Source organism: Hemicordylus capensis, chromosome 1 (assembly GCF_027244095.1).
Source record: "Hemicordylus capensis ecotype Gifberg chromosome 1, rHemCap1.1.pri, whole genome shotgun sequence".
Taxonomy (NCBI): Eukaryota; Metazoa; Chordata; class Lepidosauria; order Squamata; family Cordylidae; genus Hemicordylus; species Hemicordylus capensis.
In genome coordinates, this window is record NC_069657.1 from 169,968,269 (window position 1) to 169,985,992 (window position 17,724).

A 17,724-nucleotide genomic window follows, 5' to 3' on the forward strand; every position below is an offset into this window, starting at 1 on the left:
TTAGTCTGCAGCATGCGTTCCTAAATGGCTTCTATTTCAACTTCTGTTTTCTATTTTGTTTTAAACTTCGACCTGTAACAGTCATGTAGCCAAATTTTCAGCTGAAGTCAAATGAAGCTAGTGCCTGATCAGGAAGAGTTGTCCTCACTTGACTTGAGCTCATTTGTACTTGATGACATTACGTAGCCAAATGTGATTGGCCACGCAGTGACATCACTGTTACTAGGCTAGAGGTCAGTTTTGAATGGGGTGGGGAAAATACAGACTGAAAATAGTTTTTAAATGAAACTATTGCTTGAATGGGAAGAAATGGGGCTTTTGCTGAAGCCTTTTCCTTTCTGTAGTACTCTCCATGTGGGGGTGAAGGGTGAGGGGAACCCACCAAAAGGAGACCCCTTGAAAACTATGAACAAGTGGGTGGTTTTTGATAGATGCTTTTCTTTTTGTGAAAATATTGCCCACACTTTCAGTGATTTTGGGGGTGGGCCTCTTTGACTCAAGTGTAATATTTAATAGTGAGGCAAGTCCTTAGTGAATAGGTTTGCATTGCAGTGCCAGTTATCTAATCCAGGTGGGATAGAGAGCAACAGTTGTTACCTCATCTGTCACTTATTGAATTTAAGATCAGTGACAAATAAAACTTTGGTTCTTGCCTTAGATAATAGAATAATAAGCTAATATAGAGAAATAGGCCAAGAGTCTTGCTCATAATTGGGGGGAAAACCCTGATTAGGCAAGGTATCTATGTCAACATTTAACACAGCTAGATATCACTGTCCAGAATCTGCTCAGGATCAGAAGATGAATTAGAACCGTTAGTGATAGTAAAGAAATATAGGCCTGCCATACATTATACTATAGCTTGTGCTTCACATTCAAAGCATTGTTTCCTTCCATAACAAAAGCTTCCATCACAACAAGGTTTCCTGGCACATTTTGGGGGGAAGGTTTTGTTAATAGTGAAAATTCTTAGATGTATTGGACAATAGTGAAGATTCATAGGTGTACTGAAGCCAGTTCCTTAAGATTAGCTCAGGATTTCTTTGGAGAACTAGAGGTCATTCTTGGATGATAACAGGACTCTGAGAAATTGTATCACACTGGATTTGTTTGGATAGGCCTAGGAAAAAAATGCTGGAAATATTAGGGATATCCAAAGAAGAAGGCTGTCATGATAGCATGTCGCCTTGTTTCTTTCCTGTGTCAGATAAGATGTTTCTCCAACTCTCAAGAGGTTTTATACCTAGTGAACATGATCGTGATGAAATAGCAACTTGATCATGCTGCCAACAAGACTGTGGGAAAACTGGCATTATTTCTCAGTAGTCTTCAGTCTAGAAAGCATTTTGCATCATCATCTCTCATCAGTCTTCAAAGCAAATCTGTAAACCAGATTAGGCTAAAATATTTTATCATTTTGTGTGTCATGGCTGAGCAAGAATTTGAGCCCAGGTCACCCATGATCAATCCCAACACCATCTTCAGCATTAATTGCATGAATTGCATGGCCGCAGCTGGATCACCTCTCGTCTTACTTCAGCTTCATAGTTACCCTGGACAAAGTGTATTTTGAGGGAAAGCCAAGGAAGGTACTTGGCATTTGATTTGTGCTGTAATGAAAAATGTGACATATATTATAGTGGCAACAGCAATCTAGAAAACCTTTCTTCTTCTATGGCCATGTTGTCTGTAAAGCACTACCTCGTAGTACTTTCTAGATATTGAATATTTTTGTAAATATGTGAGACCACAGCTGAGTGGTTTTTCTGAGAGCACAAACTTTGTCTAGGTTCAATCCTTGGCATCTCTAGTTGTATGGCTGGCCTAAAACCCTGGAAGCTGCTTCCAGTCAGAACAAACACTATAGGCTAGATCAGGACTGCTCAACTTAGGCCCCCAGCTGTTTTTGAACTAAAACTCCCATAATCCCAGACACAGTGGCCAGTAGCCAGGGATTATGGGAATTGTAGGCCAACATCTGCAGGAGGGTTGAAGTTGAGCAGCCCTGGGCTAGATGTACCAATGGCATGAGGCATTGGCATGAGGCAGCTGCTTATTCATTATACCTAAATTTGGGCAATCTCCATTTGAAAACAGTTACTTTCTGGATAAAATCATTTGGCATTATTTTGGAGGTTAGCTGCTTGACAAAGCTTGGGCTATGAGAGGCTCAACGTTTGTTAATACGAACCAGTTTTAAAATACTTCTTACAGATGTGGAATGGATTCTTGTGATAATGACCAACTGAGAGTTAGAAATTAGTCTTCATAAACCAGAGGGGCTAATCTGGGAGTTGAGCTCTTTGCTGCTTGAACCTCCGGAGCATAAAGTGCTGGATCATTTCCACTTTACAGTGGCTCAGTTGCTTCTCAAATACAAAACCCCACCCATTTTTAAGGTCAATAAACTTTTTTTGGATTCCCAGCTTTTAGCAGAAGCTGTTGAACAGGTGGTCCCTGAGCTTCTAGTGCTCTTAAACTCTTGGCTTCCTGAGAACCCAAGAGGATAACACACAAATGCTGCTTGTGGCCTTTCTTTACAGCCATGCAGGTAGTCAAAGGAAATGATGACCCTGTTTGTTATATGAATCTGGGCTACTTAGTAGTAATCCACTGGGCTGTATTCAACTATTCCTGGTAGGTACACTTCCGAAAGTGGTACTGAGCATTTACTCATCCCCCTTTCAGACCTTTCTTTACTAATCACTCTGGGTTCCATCTCATCTTTCCTTTCAATCTCAACAAATAGGTGAGGCTGCAGTTGAGATTTGCAGACTTACTGGTACCCCGACACTTTATCAATTTTTATCACACCTAACTCTTGCAGTCTTAGTGCTTATTCTTACTTACTGTTCAGAGACTGACAGTCAATCCAGACATGACCTGGCCACTCATGGTTTTGAAATGCTCCTGGATCCATTTCTTCACCTAGAACTCTAAGGTAAAAGCTGCAGGAGTTCACAGGAGCCTTTTCAGTCAACCACTGGGTGAGAAAGCAGCCATTCTTCTATGTCTGGACCTGACAACCAAAATGCTTTCATAATATCAATGCTAAATTATCACAACGCAGGTGCTTCTCCAGGCCTTGCCTTGCTTCTTTATGATGATTGTTGGAATGCATCCCCTTTCTTCCCCTTTCCCTCCTAGGCATTTTAATGGGTATTTCACAAGTAAATACATACAACTTTTTTAAAACCTCTTCTGTAAAATGTTGTTTCTCACCATGAGATGAGCACTCAACTGTAAATTGATGGAGCGGGGCGGGGGGGGGGGATAATTCGAGAAGATCCCATGTTGGATGGGAAGCTATTCTGTTCTACATCAGGAGCAGTCTGACTTCATCTTGCATGGTGTTTTTGGATGGAGGTTTGCTTTTTGCCAGAATCTCTGTGGTCTACCAATGGGTGTTAAATTTACAAAGCAAGAGTCTCTACCCAGGATCTCTTCACAGAGTTAATCTTAAGGCATAACTACTCTGTGTTAAGTGTGTACTCTTAATGAAGAATGTAAGCAGTGCCTTGCAGGATCAGACTAAGGTCAATATAGTGTATCATTCCTTGCTAGTCTTCTCTATATATGTTGGAACTGGGTCACTGATCCACTCTCTGCTCACTCTTACACAGATCCAGTGATTCAGATCATTATTATAAAATATCACTTACACCATACTTGCTCACAAACTGCTAACTGCAGATTTCATAGACAATGTTAATTTTAAAAATTGAGGCTTAAATTTTCATTACACTATCAGTCAAAATCCAGTTTGTCACATGAGCTGGAAGATTGTCCTCGATAAACAAAGTGTTTATAGCAAGTGGCTTGATTGGAATGCAATTAATGCTAATACATGTTTTCCCCCACAGCTTCATAAATGTTACATCATGTTGCAGGACACCCTTGTAGTCTACTAGTTTGGTCCACCACTACAAAATAAGACTGTTAACAACAACATCACATTTTTTTAAAATCTTCATATAGCAGATCATATCAAAGTAAAAACCTTTTTTTCATCAAAAGCCACTCATCTATTAATTAAAAAACAAAGCTTCAGGTCAGCTGCATAATTTAAAATGAGAAATGTAATTGCACCTCCTATTTCTTTTTTAATAGATTATATAGAAGTTGTTGAATTATTGTCATTTCTTAGATGTGTGCATTGATTTTCCTTGCTTTATTACATAGTATTTGAAATATTTGAGCTAAAGTTAGGCTATTTTAAGTCCCATTGCTGTCTGTGGGAAAACCTTTAAGTACATTCTTAATATTCCCATTGAAATCGGCATGGCTTAATTTTGGCTCAAACATGCTCATTGTAATTACCTTTACGTTAACAATATCGTTTAATAAAAGGGAGAGAATGTTTGTGTGAAGAGTTTTCTGCAGATAAATTTCTTGTGGGCTATATAAGTGGGAATCTTTGTTTTAGTGGTTGAGAGGTAACGGAAGACTGCTTCTTCATGCTCTGGCTACCTTAGATTTCTCATCTTGCGCCTCCATTGCTGTATCCATTTGTGGCTTATAAAAAAAGCAGATATAGTATCTTGCCTCTTTGTTTTACTCTTTCCATATCTGCATGGAATGGGAAAGGCCTATGCAAAGTTCAAGGCAGTTTAAGACATGCCCTCATTCTCATAGTATGTCACATGTAGTGGATGCAACTCTGGGGCGGGTGGAGGGAGGCTACTGCTTAACACTGTTTCAGGCTGTGCATTAAAAGGGTACGCGTTTAATAACAACCTGCATATTTTAATGTGCATGATATTACTCTGTCTCTACGTAAAATCCATTTCTCGTTACTCCTTTCCTAGGTTCAGAGTCTTCTAGTAGTGTAGGGTCATCCACGGGTTCTCTTTCTCACACCCAGCAGCCTCTTCCAGTCACAGCTCTCAGCCAGCCTTCTCATGGCACATCTGCCGTCTATCCAACTGTCAGCACTAGTAGTTCTCTTTCCTTTGACGGTGGCATAAGTGGGCAAGTGGCGCCTTCTAGCAGTAGCTTCTTTTTGCTTCCCTTGGAAGCGGCAGGCATACCACCTGGAAGTATTCTGATCAACCCTCAAACAGGTTGGTATCCAGTTGTGGATGTCCTTTTTAAAAAGTGTAATACCGTTGCAATGATGTGTGTAAAAAATGTTTTGACATCACAGTGATCTTTTGCCTTTCTTCCCCATTCCCACTTCTCTCTATCTATCTATCTTAATTTTGCAGCAACATGTATTTTAATGCTTCCTTAAAGGCCTTGTTAAAATTGTCCTGATACGGAATGATGTACAAATGGTGTAAAATACTAAAGACATTGACTGACATCCTGATTAAGTACTTGCAAAGAGCAAAAATCAGCTAGCGGACAAAAACGTATAATTGCGCTGAAAACGGGGATTTGCTGACTTGTACTTCAGCACTAGATTGCTTTTGCACAAAGGTTCCCTTTAAACGAATGAGAAATCCTACATCCCAAGCCTGCTTGTGCAGCACAGCAGGCTCCAGACTTAGCGCAAGTTGCTAGCACAACCACTTTGCGCTAGTACAATGTCTTTCTGTGAGCTCTTCTTTAGGATGTCAGCCATAGTGTTTTCAAAGGACATCTTTCTGCTTTCGGGGGAGACTTTATTCATTTGGTGTTTTTAAACACATCTGACATAAAATTTCAGAAATATATTGATCGGGGGCTGCAATTGGATTACAACTTAATTGACTGCTTTTTTCTTCGTAACAAAGTCTCATTGATCTGCCACCTGCTGGTGGTTCATAAAGTGGTCTGAAGACAGATGATATTGTTGAAACTAAGCAATATCTGGCCCTGAGCAGTCTCTTAACCACTTGAAAAACCTGTATAAGCTGCTTTGAACTCCTTGGAGGCAGAGCAGAATATAAGCACAACAAAAATAAATGATTAGGCAAGTGCAACATTTGCAGTGAGTGTATTTATCGGTGCTGATATTGGTCCCAGGACATGGTCTGCAGGTATTGAATGTAGCAGTTCTTGCTGAAACTAAACAAATCTGGGTCTGGTCAGTACCTGGGAATTGTATACACTGTTTTTGAGTTATGTCATGGAAGAAAGGCAGGATTAAGGTTTTGTTTTGTTTTTAATTAATTAAGTACTTGGTCAATTGGTTTTCCCTTGTTAGTTCTTTTCTTTGGTGACCAGGCTAGAGGACTTGTGTATTAGGCTTCATGTGATTTTAAAATGAATTCATCTTAGTACTGATCCCCCTTTTTAAAAAGATGTTCAATGATAACTGTAGTAATAAATCCTAAGAACTGTTGTTCTTTGTTGCCCTGGCACATGAATTGGGTGTTTTTGTTGATAATATATGTTTATGAAACAATGTTATTAAGCAAGTTATAATAATCATATATCCTTTAAAAAAAATAGTGTCAGGCATACAGCTCTTTTGGTTCTTGTGAATCTATATTTCAGTATTGCATTTTGAAAAGAGCCAGTGATCTAAAGCAAGCTTTGGTTTCTGCTGGTAAATTTGCATTTTGCATTTTACATATGTATTTTCCACCCTGGTCCTTCAGGTCAGCCATTCATTAATCCAGATGGCACTCCAGTCGTGTATAATCCTCCTATGCCTCAGCAAGCTGTTAGAAACCAAGTGCCTGGACCTCCTCAGCAGCCGCCTCCTCCTATACCGCCTCAGCAACAGCCAGCAACCAATCACATCCTATCACAGGTGCACACATGAAATATGCTATGCTTGTCACTTTTATCATCTAATTAGAAGAAAATTGTACACACTGTTGGAATGTATTGAGATGAGTGATGCTTTGCGCACAACTAATCTTTTTTAAACTTGAGGGCCAAAGTTTAGCGTAGGAACTGCTGATTTTTCTAAAACAGTGAGATAACTGGTCATGCTTCTGTACATATGTGGTGTTTTGGTTTCTAAATGTTAACATAACAAATTTGTAGTCTTGCTAATGCTGTGTGACATTGTAAAAGTTATGAAGCAAATCACACCTCTTGATAGATGGGGAAATGTTCATTGTTAGATTTTTTACTGTATGTAATCTGAACTTTCTGTTGAATTTCTTTTTAGTTGCACAACTGATTTATTTTTTTAAAAGAGAATTTTACACAAAAAGAAATAGTCCCACTTTCATTTCTTTTTACTCCGTTGTTAACTGTGTATGTTCAACTGTTACTTCTTCAGCCTATCCGACCTCTTCAGCCTTCTTCACAGCCTGTTCAGTTCTCCACAGTCTCTTATCCACCCCCGCTCCTGCCAGTCTCATCTACCCAGCAATATACTGTGGTATATTATCTTCTACTCACCTCTTCTGTGCATGAGATAATCTTTACTAGAATAGCTTGTTGGGGTGTGTATGTCTAATCAGTATTGACTGGCTATAGTACCTAAATATTAGGAAGAGCATAAAAAAGACTTAAGGGGAAAAGATAAGCACATCATCCTAAATTAATGGCAGGTTTACTTGATAGCTAAAATAAGGGGTATGTAAGAAAACTTCTTTTGCTATCACTCTTCTATAGCCAGTCAATATTCATTTTTACTCTTTGACTATTTTATTTATACCTTTTCCCTGGCTGTCTCTTTGTCTAACCTCAAGAGTGTCTTACTGTCTCATCACCCATGAAAGTGAAAAACACTTTACCTGTTGTTGTTTTTTAAACAAGCAAACAAAAAAACAGGTGCCAGAGTTTGTCTGGGTTTTTGTAGTGTTCTTGTTTAGACCTTTGTTGCCCAGCCTAGCTGCATTTCTCAGATGTTTTCAAGCCCCTGTTCCAAGGTAAGGTTCTACTGCATCGGTCTACATGATTTCAACCTCTTCCCTTGGCTTGAATACTGTTTCAACAGCAAGTCTGGTAGGCACCAGTATAATTCTGTTGTGCTGCTACAATCCATCTTGTCAGCTTGCCTTCAAGATAGTTGAGTTATAAAGAACCATTTATTTTTAGAAGGCCTAAAACATAATAGGGTATAATTTTTTTTGTGTTGGGGTTGAATGATATTTCAAGAATATGTTAAGTATTTTCCAGTATCTACCACCGCATCCATGTTGTTTGAAAATGGGCACATACATTTGTGTTGCTGAGGAAGATGTGCATTCATGGGGAGCAAGGCAAGAAAATGTGAAGGTTTTCTTTCATGTCATTACCCCTTAAAACTTACTGAATTCAGTGAAATAAAAGGACATACATATTTGCACATTTTATTGAAACGCATTGGCTGAAATGACAGTTGGCTTGCTTACTGAGGATGCAAGCCTGTTCATGCTTTCATTAATTTAAATCACATTGAACACAGTGGGGCTTGCTGTTCAAATAAACATGTATAGGATTCTAGCTAGTTCAACTAGTAAGGCTAGTTCAACAGAATTAAAAAATTCTTTTGTTATATGTAGTAGGGACAGATTCTAGGTGGACAAAATCTAACCATTAAACAATTTGTTCTGAGTACTGACATTTAATCTTCATAATATATGAAGACTCTCTTGTCCTACTCTTTCCTGTAATGGAAGTTCTCATTAATTAAATTGCATAATTTTGTCTTTAAGTTTCCTAGCCCTTTTGATGATGATATTTTATGACGTTGTTAAAATATGTAGGTACACCTGACTGCAGCATTTGTCTTCTAAATTTGGCAGACGATAAATGGATGTTGTGTTTATTGCTGCAGGTATAAAATAGGAGTATTGTTTGTTGAGAATTCCCCTTACTATTGTTGCAGAGATGTTGCTCTGTCTTAAAGCTATAATTCAATTTAAAAAATAAAAATAAAAATCGACTCCTATAACTAGATATAATACTTCATGCTTAGTAGTGAATTATTTATCAAGAAACTCTGCCTTCACGCACACATTCAAAAAGAGAATAATGGTTACTGTTTTACTTATTTCAGCAAGAAAACCTAGGATCCCAATTTAGCCATATGAGTCTCTCCCGACAGCCATCTGGGGAAGCTGCTGATCCTCATGCCACCATGTTTCAGTCCACGGTTGTCCTCCAGCCTCCACAACAACCTGGTTTTATCATAGCAACTGCCCCTCCTCCACCCCCTCCACCACCACCTGGCCAACCTGTTGCTACTCCTAGCTACAGTGCATCTAGTCACCCTGTCAACCAGCAAGTTCTTCAGCAACAGGGATATATGCAGCAACCAATGCCACAGGTAGTTTTCTCCTTCAAATACTGCCAAACCATTTCAGTCGTCATTCCTGTTCTGGCTTCAGTGAGATAGTTAGATAGTTAGGCTTCATGCTTAAAACATGAAGAAAAGATGGACCTTGTGAGCTTGTTATCAGTAAGCATTGCTCCCCCCCCCCTTTGCAAGTCTAGCACAGTGTTAGAAGTTGAAGAGCATCCATGATGTATCCATGTTTCTTCAGCTCCTCAGAGGACAGTGAAAATGTTTCAATAATTAATGTTCTGCTGTCATATTTTGTTTTATTTGCAATGTATCAGTGCTGCAGTGATTTAGTTTATCAGCAAGAAAACCAGGAAAACTACTGCTTTTGTTCCATAACAATCGTAGCATGCACTAGCCTGTTTTTTGCTCTCCTTGGGGCTTGCACAAGAACTTTCTGCACTAATGATATTTATGTTACCAAATTTATAAACAAGGGATGAAGCTATGGATTTTTTTCCTGCTGCATTATTTCATATAAAAGCAATATATATTTAATATGTGTTAAAATTTCAGCCAGAAGAATATTTTTCAGCAGCTATGCATTTGTCCTGTTTTGCACTAGAGTTTTCTTTATATTCTCTCACTTGAATTTGCTGTCATTCAGTGCATTATGTAGTGTCTGATTTGAAGCATCGGATGGAATCTGATGAATCTTCTGCATATTGCTCCTTTTCAGATACCAGCCTGTTATTGTGCTCCAGGCCAGTATCCACACTCCAGTCAACAGTATCGACCAGTTAATTCTGTTCATTACAACACACAGCAAAACCAGTCACTGCCACAGCCTGCACAGCAGACAGGTTTGTGGTGATTTTCTTGCTTCTTAATTCATGTACTTCTAGAGTGTTCAGGCAGTGGTTGAATATGTTTGTGAAATACTGATTACATCCCCAACTGGTGAAAATGCATTCTTTTTTTAAAATATGCCCAACTTAATAAATTGTAAATGATGAGATGCAAGGAACAGAGATAATTATCTGCTTTGAAAACAAAATAATGGACACTCATTCATTTTGGTTCATCCTTTCTGATGTAAAGAATTTCTAGCAAAAGTCCAAAATCACTGTTCCCCTCATAGGACTTCGGTTGTTTTTAAGTACACGGAAACTGTAGCATTCAAACATTTTGCTATTGCTTGTTTTTATGTGACAAACTGAAGAATTACTGCACTGTATTGCATCCTCAGTAACTGAGATCCTGTGTTATTGTTCTTGTTTTTTGACATTACTTCTTTGCATCGAAAGTTTTTCCTCTGAAAATTTCACAGAGCTATGGTTCTGACTCTTGTCTTTTCTGTATGTTTTTTTCTGCTTTTGCTTGACTCATGTTTAGTCATAGCTGGTAGTTTATTATGGCAGCTCCTAATGTTTTTGGTGGTGGTTCTGGCTTGGCCTCAGCAGTGGGGCAAACAGTAAGCCTTCTTTGGAAGCACCGTGCCTCTGATCAAATTTAAGAGCAGAACAGATAACATCTCGCAGGTCAGGACTGATCCTGCCACCCAGTTCTTCCCATAGACAGCTGACTTGATGGCAGTAGTGACAGTTCACATAGGGTAACTCGGTAGTATTTTTTGTTTGTGATTTGGTCAGCTATTCTAAACAAAGGGTGCTTGAAATTCCACTCCTGTGTAGCTTGCTATGCAGTATTGAGTATTTGCTATTAACAAGTGTTAAGCTGCTTGGGATTGCCGAACTAGTCGAGTTGCATAATGTTTTGGCTCCTGGCTGATGACTTGGTCCCTTTGATCAGCCTTCCCCATTGCCTTTTCCATGATCACACTGAGCAAGATGTCCATGCAAATATGTTGTAGATGTATTTATTTATTGTATTGTTACATTTATATACCGCCTTTCATTAAAACAATCCCAAGGCAGTTCACAGAAAAATTAAAACAAGACTATAAAAATACACAATATATGAAGCTAAAATATAAAAACACGAGTCTGACTAAAAATTTAAAATACAAGCATAAAATAACCGTACAATATACAAATACAAAATACAAAGAAGCAGCAGCAGAGACAATCATATAAAAGCCTGGGTAAAAAGCCAAGATTTAACAGGCTTTCTAAAAACTGATGGAGGAGTGAAAAGCCACCAGGAGAGCATTCCAGAGTCTGGGGGCAGCAACAGAGAAGGCCCTGTCCCGAGTACATGACAGCCAAGCTTCCCTCATTGTCGGCACCCAGAGCAGAGACAAGATGACCTTGTCAAGTGGGCAGCAACCTTTGGGAGCAGGCGGTCCCTTAGGAATCCAGGGCCCAAACTGTTAAGGGCTTTATAGGTCAAAACCAGCACCTTGAATTGGACCCGGAAACAAACCGGTAGCCAGTGCAGCTCTTTCAAAATGGGTGTGATGTGATCCTAGCGGGCAGCTCCAAATAAAATCCTAGCTGCCGCATTTTGCACTAACTGCATGTTCCAGATATTCTTCAAGGGCAGACCCACGTAGAGTGCGTCACAGTAATCCAGCCATGACGTGACTAAGGCATGGGTAACTGTGGCCAGATCTGCCTTCTCGAGAAAGGGATGCAACTGGCACTCTAGCCAAAGCCGTGCAAAGGCACCCCTAGCCACCGTCTCCACTTGAGCTTCTAAAAGCAGAGCCGGGTCCAGTAATACCCGCAAGCTGCGTACTTGCTCCTTCAAAGGGAGTAAAACGCAATCCAGAACTGGTAGGATCTCCTCATCCCGATTGGCTCTCCCGTTGACCAACATTACCTCCATCTTGTCTGGATTCAGTCTGTTTATTAGCCCACATCTGACCCATCACGGCCTCCAGCCTCCGATTCAGGACATCCACTGCCTCCCTAGGATCAGGTGACAAGGAGAGATAGAGCTGCGTGTCATCGGCATATTGCTGACAACTCAGTCCAGGTCCCCAAATGACCTCTCCCTGCGGTTTCATGTAGATGTTAAACATGAGGAACAAAACAAAACCCTGCGGAATCCCACAGACCAATGGCCACAAAGCAGAGCCATAGTCCCCCAGCACCACCTTCTGGACCCTCCCCCCAAGAAAGGACCAGAGCCACTCCAAAGCAGTATCTCCGATTCCCATACTCAAGAAGCAGTCCAGAAGGATACCATGGTCAATGGTATTGAATGCCGCTGAGAGGTCCAGCAGAACCAACAAGGACGGACTCCTCCTGTCTAGTTCCCGGTGCAGGTCATCTACTAGAGCAACCAAGGCAGTTTCAGTCCCATATCTGGGGTGGAAGCCAGATTGAGAAGGGTCCAGATAATTTGTATCATCCAAGACCCTCTACAGCTGGAACGCCACCACACACTCTATCACCTTGCCCAAAAAGGGAAGGTTAGAGACAGGTCTATAGTTGTCTGGGTTGGAGGGATCAAGGGAGGGCTTTTTAAATAATGGTCTTACCATCGCCTCCTTGAGGCATGATGGCATCCTGTCCTCCCTTAACGAAGCATTTATTATAATCTCCAACCATCTGCCCATACCCTCCCTGGCAGCTTTTATTAGCCATGAAGGGCACGTGTCAAGAGCGCACAATGTCACCCACACACTGCCCAGGATCTTGTCCACATCCTCAGACTGCATTAACTGAAAAGAATCGAACACAATAGGACCAGATGGTATCAGAGGCATGTCTGCCAGAACTGCCAAAACTCTGGAGTCCAAATAATTACGGATGCGAGCAACTTTATCTGCAAAGTGACACAAACTGATCACAATGGGCTGTACATGATAACTCCCCCTTTACCTGGTGGGTTATGTGGAGCAATGTCTTTGCTACACGAAACAGCTCCGCTGGTCTGCACTGAGCAGATGCAATGGAGGTGGAGAAGAAATGTTTCTTTGCCGCCACCACCACCATGGACTAGTCCCTAAAATGGGCTGTAGCCTGTATTTGGTTGGATTCGTCACGACTCTTCTTCCAGCGTCGTTCTAGCCATCACCCTAAGCTCTGAGGAAAACCAAGGAGCAGAACGGGCTCCACCAAGCCAGAGAGGGCATTTAGGAACAACTGTATCAACAGCCTGGGCTGTCTCTCCATTCCAGAGATTTGCTAGGGCTTCAACAGAGTCACCAGCTCTGGACACTGGAAACTCCTCGAAGGCCGTCTGGAAACGAAGCAGATTCATTACTCTCTGGGGGTGGACCATTCTAATCAGTCCACCACCCCTGCAGAGGGCAAATGGAGCAGTCATATAAAAACCCCACCAGATGATCTGTCCATGACAAAGGAGTTATCTCAAACTTCCCCACCTCCAGATAATTTATTCCCTGGTCGGCAAAAACCAGATCCAGAGTATGTCCTGCCATGTGGGTAGGGCCCGATACCAGCTGAGATAGGCCCATGGAGGCCATGAAATCCTGAGCTGCTCCCACTAGGGGGGCCTCAGCATGGACATTGAGATTGCCCAAGACAATAAGCTTGGGGGAACCCAAAGCCACCACTGAGACCACCCCTGCCAGCTCAGGTAGAGAGACTGAAGTACAGCCGGGTGGTTGGCAGAATCCCCAGCCTATCTTGGAGGCCCACCCTCAAGGACAAACACTCAAAATTCTGAGACTGCTTGACCAGGCACCTGGAAATGGGCAAGGTCTCTCGATAGATGTAGGACCAGATGTAGGATATAGTGGGCATTATTCGTATGTAGTGGGCATTGATAGATGTAGGATGTAGTGGGCATTTTTGGAGGTTGGGCACTTGCAAAGGGCCTGGGGCCATCAGAAGACACACAGCTCAGCCTGGAGGCCCTTGGCCAGTACCCAACTTGGTTTAACAGAATGGGTTGTAGCAGAGCATTTTGCACCAGCTGCCACCACCATCTCTTTTAAACAACTATGCAATGCATTCATCCCATTGCTGTGTGACTCAGCAGTTGCATTGCATTGTTTAAAAGAACTGCTGATGACCAGTGTGGCTGCCACAAAGCATGCTGCACCACTGGCACTCAAGTAAATCTTCCCCAAACCCTGATGGAGGTTTTCCAGGGTAATAGCAGCGTTGCAGACTATCAGACAACCATTGTGGGGGTGGGGGGAGCACAGAACCTGGCTCCAGGACCCCCTGACAGCCTGGTTCCAAATCTGCAGTACAATGTGGATATAGATGTTACTCAGCAGTGCAGTGCCTTCCTCTGAGATGTATTTTGCATGTTGATCAAAGGGCATAAATAAGTTTGTTTCTGAGGAGTTCATCCTGAAATTGACAGTTTATCCCAGTTTCCTGCTTTACAGACTAGTTCAGAAGCTTCTGGAACAGTCAAAGCTCTCCCAGTAAATTAAGCCAAAGCTACTAAAATATGAAAGTCAAGTTTTGTATTTTGCTTAGATTTATGCCAGTTTTAGGCAGCTGTTTTTTTCATCGTGTTTGGAAGGAGGCCTGGAGATGAGATTCCCCCCCTCTGTGCAGAATCCAAAGCGTTCCAGGGCAGTAGTGCAAAATGTGAGAGCTTGAAGTGCACCTCCTAGCTGATCCTGCTAAGAAATGTAGAATGAACTAATCTGAATGGGAATTGTTGTCCATCACCCTGTTCAGTGACCTGTGGACTTTACTTTGCAACATTTAAATATTTTATTCAGAGCCTAACAATTTTGAATTATATTTGTGTTTTTGTGGTATGTATTAACAAGTGTGGTGTTGCATGTGTCCCTGTGACAAACCAGACAATGGTATGTGTAATATTTTGTGGGCTAGGTTGGCTTTATTCATGAGCTGTTGGATTCGGGGCCGTAACACTGTCTGAGAGGGTTACATTTCTCACAGTGAACCGGTCTCTTTTTCAGCTGCTTTCTGGCTTCCTTTTTAAAGAGGTTTCAGGTGTGTCTTGTCATGAATTGTTGCTTTCTGATCAAGGAGCATATTCTTTTCACCCTTAAAAAAAAATCAGCAACGTCCTTTTAAATAGATGGCACTAGAAATCTCAGGAAGGCAACGTTAAGGAGTGGCCGTGTGTGCAAGACCGTCTTGAACAGGCTTCTGCCTCTGTGGTCTATTGTGTGTGCCCTGTGCTTTTATAATCCTGCCCTGCTTGAGATTTCCATTTAGTGAAACTATATGTTCCTTTCTATTTAATTTATGTATGAGATGTGGATCCTGCTGCACAAGCATTTTCATTATTGGAAGAATATAAAGTTTCAGAATTACAGTTAGTTATTTGCGATCTCTAAATTCTGAGAAGCAAAGGTTTTTAACTTACAGTTTGATAGAACTGCTGTAGAATAAAACCATCTGTTTCAGCAGGTGCAGTTTTCTCATTTTCTTGCTGACTGCTATATTTCTTTCATGCTACTTGGTATGCTGAGGTGAAATAGTGAAACTAAAAATAGAAATGTGCTTTGGAACCCCATGGGGCAGCATGTTAGCAGTCAATTTATATTGTCCTAGTTCTTCTCTCAGCATGGGAAATTGATTTTGCTTCATCTGTGTGAAAGTGCCAGAAGACACTGAATAATTTTCACAGCTACACTGCAGTCCCTGAGAAATGAAAATTTTGAAATTGCAGCACTTTATAGATTCTGTGTGTGCATCCGTCATACATACTGTTGCTTGATTTCTAATGCTGTTGTTCACAGCAGCAATTGGTATTTTACCTTGAATAGTTCATTGGATGGCCAGATATATTCAGGCATATATCTTATTGGAAAATATTTGCAAGGCTGTTGAGAGGAAACTGTATTAAAGGTTTGAAGTAAATCTTTGTTTTGTTCAACAAAACAAGATTGGGTAGAGGATGCCATTTAAATCTAATTTTTTCAGCAATACAGATTCAAACCATTTTCCACTTGCCTTTTTAGTTTTGTTTCTTAATATTAGATCATTGACATCTGTTATGCTTTAGTTCTAAATACTTTAACAGGGAGTCAGTCCTATTCAGCTCCTTCAGAATTTGACCATTTCGATTCAACTTTCCTGAACACTGCATCATTTATTTTCTTGGTGCATGCTTATAATCTTCATAAGCAAATAAAGATGCTGATCGACAGAATGTGGAATTGCATCAAATACCTAAAATAAGATACTTTTTAATGCCATAGAAACCGCCTTTTGGTTGTTACATTCATATTTTTGATAAGTAGACTTCTCAGTAATGCTGTGAGGTACATAGACAAGAATTAATAAGGGCTCCACTCACTTATACTGTAGAATTCCATTCCTTTCAGGTTTCGCCCTACCAAAAAAGGTAGCAACAGTATACATATATTGTTCTAGGTATAAGATAACATGACGGGGAGGGCAATTGAGTGATCATCCACTGGCCCCCTTCCAGCGTTGAGTCTATATCCACATGTGAGCCTGATGCTCTTCCAAGTTAATAGATATACTCATCTCATGCTCAGACCTTGTGCTTAATGCAGTTTAGGTGGTGCCATGCCATACTAATTCTTGACAAAATGAATGGACTATAAATAAAGATGACAAAAATGGGACTGAGATTGTTAGGATTTGAAATTCTGCTCTGGACTCAGTCTTGTGAAGCTGCACAGAGCAAATATACACATTTCGCATCTGTTGTTATTGCTTGAGTGGGGTGTGCATCATTGTTTGTTCATAACAGCCTATGAGTCTTCCATGCCTGAATTATCATCGAATTTAAGTAACAAGAAGTTGCTACTTATTCAGTTATTCCGTAAGTGCTTCACTACTAATAATATTGCTATTGGGTGAGACATCTTTTTTGAAAAGGCTTTCTAGTAATAGTCCAAATTTTCAAAATCACTTGTATTTCTTTAATTACAAAACTATGAAACTGAAACATAAGTATAATTTGCCTCCGCTGTACCAGCAGAATTGCATTTTCTGTTTTGTGGATGAACAGAATTGCCATCAAAATGGAATCTTTTGCAAAAATCAGTTGCCATTTATAAGGATCAGGGGTGGTAATTGCACTTGGGGTCATTCCACAGAGAGCTAAAGCTGATTGCTGAGCTCTGTCAATCTGTCCTGTTTATACAACAGCTGCAGCCTTTCCTGTACATACAAATTAGAATGTGTAACTTCAAAAATAGTGCATGGGGAGCTCTGGAGTGTAGTCCTTTCCAGCACTTTCCCCATACAGCTTTCCAAACTAGCCTTGGAGTGCAGCAGGGCTCCATTCTCTTTAAGGGATCCTGGAACCAGTAGAGAGTCAGTCTTCCACTGGAGGTGTGTATTGTGAATTGCATAGGCCTTGTATCTTAGACCTAGTTGTTCCTGAGGTGGTACACTTATATCTGTTCTGTACAACTTCACACTGTAAGTGGAGGTTCAGATAACTAAATATTCCTGCGCACAAATAAATCCCTGTACACGATACTTCAGAAATTGGGAGGAAGGGTTCTTGTTGAGCATTCCTTCTGGCACTTTGTATGTACAGGGAGGTGTGTGTGGTTTTGAAAAGGAGTGTTCAATCATGTGGGCCCCCACCTGTAACTTGAGGTGGTGCAATCCAGGCACAGACTTGCTATCTAGGTGAGAATGGGCTACTGCTCTCTCCCGACAGCTGTGAAACTTTAGGAATGGTATGTGTCACTTCCTAAAAGTTACTAAGCTGTGTTACAAAGGTTAACTTTCAAGATTTATAAATCACGTTTCCCCACATTGTGTGCTGTT

The 17,724-nt window shown here is 40.8% G+C and overlaps 1 protein-coding gene across 8 annotated transcripts in view; it reads left to right on the forward strand.

The window, feature by feature from the left end:
• Positions 1-17,724, forward strand: part of R3HDM1 (R3H domain containing 1) — a 128,426-nt gene that overhangs the window by 89,231 nt on the left and 21,471 nt on the right. For 4 of the 8 annotated variants that reach the window (XM_053274181.1, XM_053274129.1, XM_053274153.1 and 1 more), the window contains 5 exons: positions 4,809-5,063; positions 6,528-6,682; positions 7,163-7,264; positions 8,870-9,139; positions 9,834-9,957. In XM_053274181.1, the coding sequence (XP_053130156.1) occupies positions 4,809-5,063; positions 6,528-6,682; positions 7,163-7,264; positions 8,870-9,139; positions 9,834-9,957 (906 nt within the window). The remainder of the gene's footprint in view (positions 1-4,808; positions 5,064-6,527; positions 6,683-7,162; positions 7,265-8,869; positions 9,140-9,833; positions 9,958-17,724) is intronic. The other 4 variants (XM_053274172.1, XM_053274186.1, XM_053274163.1 and 1 more) reach the window with 3 other exon arrangements.